The sequence below is a fragment of the Moschus berezovskii genome, chromosome 13 (genome assembly GCF_049115385.1).
Source record: "Moschus berezovskii isolate FMDL1 chromosome 13, NW_MosBer_1.0, whole genome shotgun sequence".
Taxonomy (NCBI): domain Eukaryota; kingdom Metazoa; phylum Chordata; class Mammalia; order Artiodactyla; family Moschidae; genus Moschus; species Moschus berezovskii.
Window position 1 is genome coordinate 14,482,638 of NC_142472.1, and position 13,327 is coordinate 14,495,964.

General features: G+C 41.9%; 1 protein-coding gene across 1 annotated transcript in view; it reads left to right on the forward strand.

The window, feature by feature from the left end:
* LOC129556575 (ATP-binding cassette sub-family C member 4-like) overlaps positions 1-13,327 on the forward strand; it is a 113,941-nt gene that overhangs the window by 32,465 nt on the left and 68,149 nt on the right. The window contains exons 7-10 of the mRNA XM_088842843.1: positions 759-884; positions 3,941-4,190; positions 9,953-10,057; positions 12,730-12,819. Of these exons, the coding sequence (XP_088698969.1) occupies positions 759-884; positions 3,941-4,190; positions 9,953-10,057; positions 12,730-12,819 (571 nt within the window). The remainder of the gene's footprint in view (positions 1-758; positions 885-3,940; positions 4,191-9,952; positions 10,058-12,729; positions 12,820-13,327) is intronic.

Consider the following 13,327-nt stretch of genomic DNA (forward strand, 5'->3'; position numbering starts at 1 on the left):
TCAGTGTTTTTAATTATCAGTGTCCCAAGGGCAAAATCAATCTTAATTATGTCTTTATAAAGTCGAACAGTCCCAACGGTATATGTAATAGATAAGTGGCTGGTGATGAAGAGCCTAATGGTAATGAGTTACACCTGAAGCAGGTTCCAGAGCTTTGGAGGTGGGTCATTGTTTAGGTAGTCAGGTGATGGAGATGTTTTGTTGTTTGAAGTACATTGAGGGTTGTTTGTTGGTGCCTGTATGTGTATTTTTCTATGCTTGGAATTTCCTTTGCTCTCTTTGCTGTGGAGAGATGTTCCTTATCCTTTGAGGCCCTGTTCTAATGCTATCGGGTCTCTGAAGCTTTTCTTGTCCTCCTTTCCCAATAGAATTAACAGTTCCATCTTATCTACCCCAACACTCTAATCCTATTTTATTACAGCACAGACACTGTCTTCCTGTTACAGTCAAGGTCTTTTCTGCCCTCCCTGCCCAGTTGTGACCTCCTTCAGCAGACAATTTGTATCTGACTCATTTCAGGACTTCATTATACAATACAACAGGTTTTCCAAGTTATATGTTGAATTTGGCTGAATGTTTGAATTTCGAATTGAACTCTTTCATTTCTCCATTTGTGCATTTGTCTGTGTTTTCAGCTCAAAAGAGCTACAGGGAATCATTTGATCCCTGTCCTCTGCTTGTGTCCCCCGCTGCTGCTGCTGCTACAGGACGTTGGGCTGTGGTCACTAAGGCTCATCTCTCACATTCTGTCCCCTCAGGAGTAAGACCGCAGCTTTCACAGACGACAGGATCAAGACCATGTGTGAAGTCATAACTGGCATCAGAACAATAAAAATGTGTGCTTGGGAACAGTCATTTATAAACCTTATTACTGGATTGAGAAGGTAAGTTTTTATATATATCAAGTCACGTTTTGTGCTTTTTTATTTCCTATTTTTACTGAATGAATATAGGAGTCTCACCAAGTTTTCACATTAATGTAAACGTAACTATCAGTCAGTTCAGTCGCTCAGTCGTGTCTGACTCTTTGCGACCCCATGAACCACAGCACGCCAGGCCTCCTGTCCATCACCAACTCCCGGAGTTCACTCAAACTCATATCCATTGAGTCAGTGATGCCATCCAGCCATCTCATTCTCTGTCGTCCCCTTCTCCTCCTGCCCCCAATCCCTCCCAGCATCAGAGTCTTTTCCAGTGAGTCAACTCGTCGCATGAGGTGGCCAAAGTATTGGAGTTTCAGCTTTAGCATCAGTCCTTCCAATGAACACCCTGGATTGATCTCCTTTAGAATGGACTGGTTGGATCTCCTTGCAGTCCAAGGGACTCTCAAGAGTCTTCTCCAGCACCACAGTTCAAAAGCATCAATTCTTCAGCGCTCAGCTTTCTTCACAGTCCAACTCTCACATCCATACATGACCACTGGAAAAACCATAGCCTTGACTAGACGGACCTTTGTTGGCAAAGTAATGTCTCTGCTTTTTAATATGCTATCTAGGTTGGTCATAACTTTCCTTCCAAGGAGTAAGCGTCTTTTAATTTCCTGGCTGCAATCAGTATCCGCAGTGATTTTGGAGCCCAAAAAAATAAAGTCTGACACCTTTTCCACTGTTTCCCCATCTATTTGCCATGAAGTGATGGGACCAGATACCATGATCTTTGTTTTCTGAATGTTGAGCTTCAAGCCAACCTTTTCACTCTCCTCTTTCACTTTCATCAAGAGACTTTTGAGTTCCTCTTCACTTTCTGCCATAAGGGTGGTGTCATCTGCATATCTGAGGTTATTGGTATTTCTCCCGGCAATCCTGATTCCAGCTTGTGCTTCTTCCAGCCCAGCGTTCCTCATGATGTACTCTGCATATAAGTTGAAACTTAACTATACCCCGCTCCCATATGTGGCAGTGGGGTTAAACAGAATAGTGGGAACATAATTTTAACCTGCTCTTCCATTTGCCATATATCTATATATATATACATATATTCATATATATATACATTCCATATATATATATATTTATTTATTTGGCCACACCAGATGGCTTGTAGAATCTTAGGTCCATGGATTGAACTCAAGCCCTAGGCAATGAAAGTGTGAAGTCCTAACCACCAGGGAATTCCTCAGTTGGTGATGGACAGGGAGGCCTGGCGTGCTGTGATTCATGGGGTCGCGGAGAGTCGGACACGACTGAGCGACTGAACTGAACTGAAAGGAACTTTTTCTTAAAGGAAAAAAAAAAATATATATATATTCTTCATACTTATACAGAAATGAAATTCCTAATATTTCTTAATACTGCAAATCCCAAATAAGCAATAATTGTAAAATTTTTGTATTTGGGATGATATTTAAACTAAAGCTGTTATTTATATTAATGTAGTACAAAGGGGAGATTATAAAGGTTGGGTATAACTGTATCACGGAGAAGGCAATGGCAAGCCACTCCAGTACTCTTGCCTAGAAAATCCCATGGACGGAGGAGCCTGGTGGGCTGCAGTCCATGGGGTCACTAGGGGTCGGACACGACTGAGCGACTTCACTTTCACTTTCCACTTTCACACATTGGAGAAGGAAATGGCAACCCACTCCAGTGTTCTTGCCTGGAGAATCCCAGGGACGGGGCAGCCTGGTGGGCTTCCGTCTATGGGGTCACACAGAGTCGAACAGGACTGAAGTGACTTAGCAGCAGCAGCAGCATAACTTTATCAGGCCCTACTTTATGAATCAGTATTTTTCATTCCAAACAGCCATGGAAAAATCAGGTTTTTTAAAAGTGTGATTGTTTTTATTTTTAGATAATTATAGATTCATATGCAGTTGCTTTTAGTACAGGGACCTCCTGTGTATCCACTGCTCACTTTCCCCCAGTGGTAATTTCTGGAAACACTATAGTGCAATATTGCAACAGGATGTTAACAGCTATACAGGGAAGATGCAAACTATTTTCATCAAGACCAGGCTTACACATGCTGCCCTCTATGGCACACCTACTTCCCTTCTGTCCCTGCCACAGCCTTAACCCCTGTCAATCACTAGTCCGGTCTCTATTTCTATAAGTTTGTCATTTTTAAAGAATGTTATCTAAATGATACCATACAGTATGCTACCATTTTTGATTGACCTTATTCACTAAGAAGACTTCCCTAGAGACTCATCCAAGTTGTTTCATGTATAAGTAGCTGGTTCCTTTTATTGTTGAGTAGTAGTCCTTGAAAATACTGGATTTTTGCTCAGATTTATGTTTGTAGAATTTTTTCATCTTTCAGTTAAATATCTGGTGAGCGTTTATACTCGAGCCCAGGGTGCTTAGAATTCTCTGGCTGCTCCCTGTCACCTCTCACTTTGCACCTTTGTGGGCGCCCCTCCCTCTGCTGGGGACACACTCTCGTCTTCCTGCTTCTCTGGCCTCCACCAGCCCTGACTGACTGCAGCTCATCTCAGGTTCCATGTGTCTGTGACTTGCCCTGGCTCCACTGCTCTGGGGTACACGCCTCTGCTCTGTACTCCCCTGGGGGCTGTGCTGGCTGCCTGTGTCTAATGTCTTGATGTCTCGCAATTTGGGGGTTGCTTATTCTCTCCCCCAACAAGTTCACGAGCTCCTGAGGGGACGAGCTTTGTCTTAGACATTCTCAAGGTACCTGGCACACGACTTGTGATTACAAATGTTTGTTGACTGAATATTCAAATCCAATCTGATTGACCCAAAATGTTTACAGGTGTGACATTAAGGACCCTTTTAGTGGGAAGAGTGAAGTGGTGATGCAGTGTGTGGTCCTGATGTCAGGGCAGACCCCCAGGTGTGCACTGTGTAGTGTCTCCATGACATGAGGGATGGTTTATCTTAATCTGTGTCCACTGCCTAGAAAGGGGCCACTCACACAGGGCACTGAATTCATGGGTTGATGTTGGTATTCCTTTTAAAACCTATCTTCTACTCTTTTCCAGGGATGAAATTTCCAAGATTCTGAAAAGCTCCTACCTTAGAGGAATGAATTTGGCAATTTTTTTTGCTGCCAGCAAAATCATGATTTTTATCACCTTCATCATCGCTGTGGTCCTTGACAACCCGATCACAGCCAGCCAAGTGTTCCTGGTGGTGATGCTGTTTGAGACTGTGAGGTTTACAGGCACCCTCTACTTCCCCATGGCCATCGAGAAGGTGTCCGAGGCCGTTGTCAGCATCAACAGAATCAAGGTTTGATGAAAAGCAATTTTTTTTAGTTGTAGGTGAACTTTATGAACAACGTCTTATTTGGTGTCACTGTGTGGCAGTTTGGTGACATTTAACTCTCATTGCCAAAGCTGAAAATCTTTCCAAAATGTCATACATACTCCCCTCTCTTCTTGTATAGAGTGCATTACAAATATCACACGATCCCTGCTGGTTTAAGGGCAGCAGTAGCAGTGGCACAGGCTTTTGATGTGCAGTGATAACTGCAGGGTGATTAAAATATCTAAAAGCAGGAGCAGCAAACAGATCGCATCGCTGACTGGAACGATGAGGTAGTGACTGCACATTCCGGGTGTGAACAGGATTCCTCTCTGAGCCGCGAGGGGAGGAGATTGCTGAGACGGCCTTGTTTCCTGGGCAAGAAGAGTAGCCACAGATTCACTCAGTTCTCTGTGTTTAAAAAATGTGTTCTTTCCTCCATAGATGCTTTTCTTCTTGATTGCTGAGCTTGCCTTTTGGATCTGCTGTTTCATCCCTGTTCCCTTTTCCCTTTCTGCTTAACCTGTCTCTGGCTGCCCTCTTCCTTTCAAATTTGTGATTCTTATCATACTCACTGTCTCCTTTTCCTAAGAGTCTCTAAATTTCCAAGGGCAAATAATTTACATCATCAAGACAAAGATTTGGCGCATAGTAGGTGCTCAATTATTCCTGTCTTTATGAGTAGATCTAAAATGAGGATAAATTGGCACTGTGACCTGGCCTGGGCATGAGTTTGAGTGTCTGGGCTTTACAAAAATCTAATTTGTTTTGTTCTTATTTTCTTACAGTGATGGATGGGCTAGTAATAGCTCTTTAGTGAAGTTAGATCACTCTGGGTGTGATTATATTTTATTTTTGGGTCTTATCAAAGCTGATTTTTTTTGGTCATTAGTTTTCTCTACTATAAAAAACTATTACCCATAAAACAGATCAATCATGTGGGTTCAGTTCTGGTCGCCTGAGTTTATCGTTCTCCCAGAGTAGGCTCAAATTCATGTCCACTGAGTTGGTAATGCCATCCAACCAACTCATCCTCTGTTGCCCCCTTCTCCGCCTGCCCTCAATCATTCCCAGCATCATGGTCTTTTCCAATGAGTCAGCTCTTTGTATCAGGTGGCCAAAGTATTGGAGCTTCAGCTTCAGCATCAATCCTTCCAATGAATATTGAATATTTATTCAATTCAAAGGGTAGATTTCCTCTAGGATTGACTGGTTTGATCTCTTTGCTGTCCAAGGGACTTTCAAGAGTCTTCTCTAGCACCACATTTCAAAAGCATCAGTTCTTCGGTGCTCAGCCTTCTTTATGGTCCAACCCTCATCAATACATGACTACTGGAAAAACCACAGCTTTGACTATATGGACCTTTGTAAGCAAAGTGATACCTCTGCTTTTTAATAAGCTGTTTAGGTTGGCCATAGCTTTTCTTCCAATGAGAAAGCGTCTTTTAATTTCATATCTGCAGTGATTTTGGAGCCCCAAACGTAAAGCCTCTCACTGTTTGCATGTTTCCCCATCTATTTGCCATGAAGTGATGGAACTGGGTGACATGATCTTAGTTTTCTGAATGTTGAGTTTTAAGCCAACTTTTTCAATCTCCTCTTTCACTTTCATCCAGAGGCTCTTAAGTTCCTCTTCACTTCCTGCTGTTAGGGTGATGTCATCTGCCTATCTGAGGTTATTTATATTTCTCCTGTCAGTCTTGATTCCAGCTTGTTCTTCATCCAGCCCAGCATTTCACATAATGTACTCTGCATATAATTTAAATAAGCAAGGTGAATATATACAGCCTTGACATACTCCTTTCCAAATTTTGAACCAGTTTGTTGTTCCATGTCTGGTTTTAACTGTTGCTTCTTAACCTGCATATAGGTTTCTCAGGAGGCAGGTAAGGTGGTGTGGTATTCCCATCTCTTTAAGAATTTTTCACAGTTTGTTGTGATCCACACAGTCAAAGGCTTTAAAATAGTCAGTGAAGTCGATATTTTTCTGGAATTCTCTTGCTCTTTCTATGATCCAGCGGATATTGGCAATTTACCTCTGGTTCCTCTACCTTTTCTAAATCCAGTTTGTACATCTGGAATTTCTCAGTTCACATACTGCTGAAGCTTGAAGGATTTTGAATATTACTTTGCTAGCATGTGGAATGAGCACAATTGTGCAGTAGTTGAACATTCTTTGACCTTGCCTTTCTTTGGGATTGGGCTTCCCTGGTGGCTCAGCTGGTAAAGAATCCACCTGCAATGCAGGAGACCTGGGTTTGATCCCTTGTTTAGAAAGATCCCCTAGAGAAGGGAAAGGCTACTCACTCTAGTATTCCAGAGAATTCCATGGATTGTACTGTCCATGGAGTTGCAAAGAGTAAGACTTGACTGAGCAACTTTCATTTCTTTGGGATCAGAATGAAAACTGACCTTTTCCATTCCTGTGGCCACTGCTGAGTTTTCCAAATTTGCTGGCATATTGAATGCAGCACTTTAACAGCATCATCTTTTAGGATTTGAAGTGACTCAGCTAGAATTCCATCAACTCCACTAGCTTTGTTCATAGTAATGCTTCCAAGGCTCACTTGACTTCACACTGTAGGATGTTTGGCTCTAGGTGAGTGATCACACCATTGCAGTTATCCAGATCATTAAGACCTATGGAACCTGCTTCTCTTTTGTCTCCTTCATTGGCAGACGGGTTCTTTGCCACTAGAGCCACCTGGGAAGCCCAAAGAACTACCGTATGATCCCACAATTCCAGTTCTGGGTATTTTCCCAAATAAAATGAAATGAGATATCTTTTCAAAAGATGTCTGTACTCCCATGTTCATTGCAATGCTACTCACAATGTCCAAGATGAGGAAACTACCTGAATGTTCACTGGTGGGTGAATGAGTAAAAAGTGAGTGTGTGCATAAAGCAGAGTATTATTCAGAGTTAGGAAAAAAGGAAACTCTGCAATAGCAACAACATGGGTGAAACTTGAAGACATGATGAGTGACATAAGCTAGTCATGTAAGGACACATACTGTAAGATTCTGCTTGTAAGAGGTGTCATGTAAGGACACATGCTGTGTGATTCCGCTTGTAAGAGGTATCAAAAATAATCAGATTCATAGAATCAGAGTCAAAGCTAAAGGGGAAATAGGGAGTTACTGATCAATAGGCATAAAATTTCAGGTAAGAAAGATGAATATATGTTGGATTATCTCCTATACAGTGTTGTTTCTGTTGTTACCACTGATGTACCTTTAATTTACTGTAATAAAATGACAACAGAAACGGACTCCTGACAGCTTGAATGGGATAAGCATGCTGCTGCTGCTGCTAAGTCACTTCAGTCGTGTCCGACTCTGTGCGACCCCATAGACGGCAGCCTACCAGGCTCCCCCGTCCCTGGGATTCTCCAGGCAAGAACACTGGAGTGGGTTGCCATTTCCTTCTCCAATGTGTGAAAGTGAAAAGTGAAAGTGAAGTCGCTCAGTCGTGTCCGACTCATAGCGATCCCATGGACTGCAGCCTACCAGGCTCCTCCATCCATGGGATTTTCTAGGCAAGAGTACTGGAGTGGCTTGCCATTGCCTTCTCTGGGGATAAGCATAAGTGTCCCCATTTTACAGGTAAGGAAACAGGTCCTATAACAGGTGAAATCGTTCACCCGTCTTTTCATCTCTCGTAAGTGACAGAACTAGGATTCTGCCCAAAGCCTGGTTTCTTGCATTGCCTTGTGAGTATATTCTGGCATGTGGAATCTCTCATTAAGTGGCTTGCATCATCTGTGGCCCGACATCTCTTTCTTTGAGCTCCTGGATGTGACTTTGTCCTGGCTAAGCCACATGTTGTGGATTTCTTTCCTTCCCTGAACTCCAGACTTATCCAAAATCAGCTACAGTGCATTGTTCATCGTTGTTCTCCTCACAAATAGCCGATGCTCAGAAAATGTGCAACTGAAGTGACCTTCCAGCTCCATCATGTCTAGGCTTCTGCAGATGCCTAACTATTAAGCATGGTTGTGGTGGATACAGTCGTAACTCCGATTCTCAAGTCAATGATGTGACACACTTAAAGGGGATGCGTGAAAGGGGACCTGCAGAGTTTTTCGGAGTATTGTGTTGAAATATTTGAGTAGGATTTTTTATTTCTTTTCCACCAAAATGTACCTGAACAGTGTCTGAGGCTTGATATTCCTTTCCATGTAGATGTGTGTGGTAACATTAAAATTATAACCTGCTGAGAACTTGGAATTTTCCTGGGGATTTGTCAGGATGCTTTGTGTCCTGATTAAACATCACTGATTTGAGCAAGAAACCTAGATTTTCTCTCATGTACATACATTTTCTGGTGGGATGATGGTCTAGGAATTTAGAGATCTTTTAGGCAATAGTTGTTTTCAGTAAAGGTGGGACCAATGGCTGAGAATATGCATGGTGAGAAGGTTGTATTAGTATGACAGATTGTTCCAAGGTGAGTAGAAATAACTGTTGGACTATTTTTTTCTTTTACATATTAGACTCTTATTCAGCCCATATAATTTCTGCAATGCTTAAAAAATTTTATTTCTCTCGCTCATCAGAATCCCCTGAATGCCTTTAAAAATCACACCTTGGTGTTTCTGATTCACTAGGTTTTTGCTGGGGCCCAAAGTATCTGTGTCTTTAGTCAGTGTCCCATGCATCTGAAAATAAGCCAGACCTGGGAAACATTGCCCTAGTTGTAGAAAGAAACACATAAAAGTCACCAGGTATTTTAGCAAATATAAAATATGACAGGATGTTGTTGAGATTAAAATAATTTGAGAGGAAAACCATGTCTTAATTTATGCTAGACTTTTGGTGGGGGGCGGGGGAGTAGATTTGGATTTATCCACTTATTTCATCACTTCACAAAATAATTGAATACTACCTACCAGAAGTCTGAAGGCTAGATGAGTATGTACAGTGGCAGGTAAGCACATGCAGAGAAGTCCTTCCTGCTTGGAATGTATATTTTATCAAGTGAGGGGTTAAAAATAATCAAATAATGAAACTTACTGTGACTGCACATTTGTGTGTCACGAGTCCTTGGAAGGAAAAGCCTGAGGTGCCATGAAGTGCTTTGGCACAGTCACTTGTGTAATTTTGAAGATCATGTTTCTTGGGAAGCCTGAGGAAATTACCTGGAGATTTCCTGGCTTGGGGAGGTGAGAGGCTGATGCTTCTCATTTTCCTGGGGAAGGTGATGTGATAAAGGCTTTTAGGGCATGAGAAGGGGATCCATGCATTTGAGGAACCCGTCTGAGCCTGCAGAGTATGGAGTGCTAGAGGCCTGATCAGGGGACTATGTAGGACCCTACAGGTAACATTAAGATTTTTTATCATCTCATAGTTCCCTCTGGCTGCAGGTTCTAAATGTGCTGGAGTTTGGAGCCAGACTTTCTTTTTGAGTAGAAACTAGTCCACTTATTGAGAAACTTACAAATTTCTTCATGGCCTGAAACTCTTCATATTATATATATGTGTGTGTGTGTGTGTGTGTGTGTGTGTGTATATATATATATATATAATACTCTATGTATCCTGTATTCACTATATGTATATATGATATACTGTATATTTTATTCTATATATCATTTAGTGTGTTCTGATGTGAGCCAACACTTTACGTACAGTTAGAAGAATGATAAGTAGGCTGTATAAAGTTTGTTATAAATTCCAGGAAAGCAGTTATGTATGTTTGTACTTTCATCCTGCATACTAAATTGTCCGTTTTTCCTTTCTCTGTAGAACTTTCTGTTACTTGAAGACATACAACTGCATGACCACCAGCTGCTGCCATCAGATGGTGAAACAGTTGTGGACGTGCAAGATTTAACTGCTTTTTGGGATAAGGTAACTAGTCCTCCATCTCAAGATCGTGACTGCTATTAAGACAACTGTGACATAGATTTGTAAGAAAATTTTGAGGTTTTACACATGGTGTAAAATGTGACTTGCTCATATACTGAAAGTATGTTATAAAACTTCTCAAAATCAGGACTAAGGTTTGCAACTACTGGAGATTAAGTGTAAAATCAGCCTAAGACATCTGACAGGTTGTTCTCTCTCTCATTTTCAACAGAGCTTTAAAGTATTAGCACATCTTGAACTTAAATTACGTACATTGGTAATGTTAGAATTTACAGGATTGGACATACAAAATGCTGCAGTATGATGTGGGTTAACTAACAAACACACAACCAGTTATTAGAGACAACAGCCTTTGGGGAATCAATGTACATTTTCCGTATACTGATGTTCACGGACCATCTTACTACATACCGAGTGAGGCTGTGATCTGGATCTTGGCTGTGGGGTAGGGTGGGGGCTCCCAAATCCTAATCTTCTGGAAGCTTCTGGCCACTTTGGTGGCAGCCAGTGACAGGAGGAGACAGCAGGTGGTCATCATGAGCTCCAGTGATTCCATTTAAAGCTTTCACTGTATGGAAGCTGACATGGAGAACTGGTGATTTTCCAACACTTGGTTTATTTATAATGGTCAGGCAAACAGGAAAAACAGAAGAATTTGCTCTCAAGTATTGCACCCCCAGTGCAACCCCTTTATTGACAGTTTAAATGTTCACCTGCAACCTGGTTCCATGGTCCTCTGTGCACAGTCAGGGAAACAACCCACACCACAGGAGGGTAGGTTAGGGCAGGGGTGAGGGAGCCCTTGGGAGGGAGAGGGGCACAGACATTGGGGTTTTGGAGAGAAGCTGAGTCTGAATGAAGCCCCTCCTGGGTTGGGAGGCAGGAGATAAACATGAGCTTTGTAACCTGTCCCACTAGACAGCCAGGTGGGCAGGTGGGGGGAAAGGTCTCAGGGACCCAGGTCTCATTCATGAAATAGTGGGACTTGGTCTGACTTTAAGCTCTAAAATAAATGGTCCTGTGTGAGCCTCCAGATCTCACGGAACGGGAGTTTCCAACTGTGTCTGCACAGAGTCAGGGCTCAGCTGATGATCCTTGTATAGTCAGTGTCCCCTGAACCTGGGTAACCAGGATGGAAGGGGACCCCGTGCCTCTGAACTGCCCAGTGCTGCCCCCTTCTGGTCATGGCTGAGCAGTGCCTGCCTGAAGCCTGAACAGGGAGGGACACTGTTCTGTCCTGATGAACTATGAGGGGAGGTGACAGGGGTGATGATTGTATGTGGCTCATTGTTTTGTTGTCATAACCGAGTGAAAAGTAGTAAAATAGGAACCCTAAGTGTCAACACGAAGGAAAGAGTGGAGAAGCTTAAACAAATGCTTCTCGTATATTAAAATCTAGCTTCTTACTGATTTTTCATTCCTAAAATCTGAAACATTTTTTGGGTGATGAAAATTAATTATTTTTTTTTTTAGTATGTGATTGCCTTATTATCAGTTCAGCTGTTTACAGAGAAATCTTTCATTCTGAAGATTATCTAGACTTTTTTATACAGACTCTATATTTTTAGTCTTTTGGGCATTTTACTTAATTACATGTCACCACTGTGTATGTGTTTTTAAACATAACAGTTACTGACAATTTTCTTAACACTTAGGATTTGTAAAGAAGTACACATACCCTCAAGTCTCCCAGGAATATGACCTGTGATTGGCATGATGAGTACATTGTCTTTCTTCCTTATATTGGATTGTGTGTTGTCAAATGCATTTTCATGTTTTTATTTTCCTGCAGTAGAGGTACTTTATTATCCCTGTTTAGCCAGGACAGGTAATGCATGTAACATGTATAAAACTGAGGCTTTATTCCTCTGACTCACAATGTCATAATTTTCCTTAGTCCCCACTTTTTTGGTATTATTGGTGTTAAATTAGAGCTCTCGTGAAATTAGACCATTATTTACAAGAGTTAATTTACCAAGAGTGATTTTATTACGGAAAGTGTCCCCTTCTTGCTGAGTGTTACTGAGATTTTTTTTTCTTTATCAAATGAAAATGGAGAGATTAATGGAGATTTCAAATTACAGTGTTTATTAGTATAGGACCAGGCGCGCTATGTTCTTCTGCTCCCACCTTGTGGAAATTAATGAGATAGTTAAAACCAAAGATCACTGCGTGTGTGTTCAGTCACTCAGCGTGTCAGACTCTTTGTAAACCCGTGGACTGTAGCATGCCAGGCTCCTCTGTCCATGGAATTTCCAGGCAAGGATACTAGAGTGGCTATGAAAGGGTAAGTGGTAAAAACCTCCCACACTGAATACTCTAGTAAGTACATTATTTTAGTAAGCTTATGTGCATCATTCAGTTTGCATTTCAAGCAGGTTCCTTGTCATTTCAACTCCTTAAATTCTGTGGGTATCTACACCTGAGTCCATATGGAAATCTGGTAAAAGAAGCCTTCCTAAGACAACTAAAGCTGTTTCAACTCCCAAAAAGATAGGAATGGATGAAAAGACATGTAAAACACAATGTCTTAAAATGAGAAAAATATGGGCTACGTTAGCATTTCAATGACTCTTATGGTCTTTTCCCCACTATTTGAAGTAATTTGTGTTACTTTGTTGAAATGGGTACATTTTTGTAACTTTCATTTGCAGGAATCAGGAACCCCAGCCCTGCAAGGCCTTTCCTTTACTGTCAGACCTGGTGAACTGTTAGCTGTGGTCGGACCTGTGGGCGCAGGAAAGGTAAGTTCTGATGCCTTTTGGCAGCTTGATAACAGCCCCTGTTATATTCTCAGAGTGGAGCCCAGAGCTGAGTGTGACTTAGTTTGAATTCAGTGTGTCTAGAACAGTGTTTCTCTAGGTGTGTTCTATGGAAAATTCATTTTGTAAGAAGGTTTCGTGGCAAATAAATCTGAATAAATGCACACTGTGTTTTCCTTCTTGATGCTTCACATTGCCCAGTTGGGAACCACTTGTCAAGCATTGAACATCCCAGTGAAGGAAATTATTGATGTGACAGCTGTTCAGAATGGATGGAGACAGTGGGGATTTCTCTCTGTCACAGTGGCCCCTCCAGGAAGTCTGGAGGTGGTGCCGGTTCTTCCAGGAAGCTCTGAGCATTTCCTCATGTGACTTGATTTGGTCCCATCAGTGCATGTGTAGTGAATGGGTGGCCTCGTGCTGGAGCTAAAAGTACAGACGTGAGCCAGGGCTCAACGCCTCTGCTCCAGAGCAACCAGGTTCTGGGGTG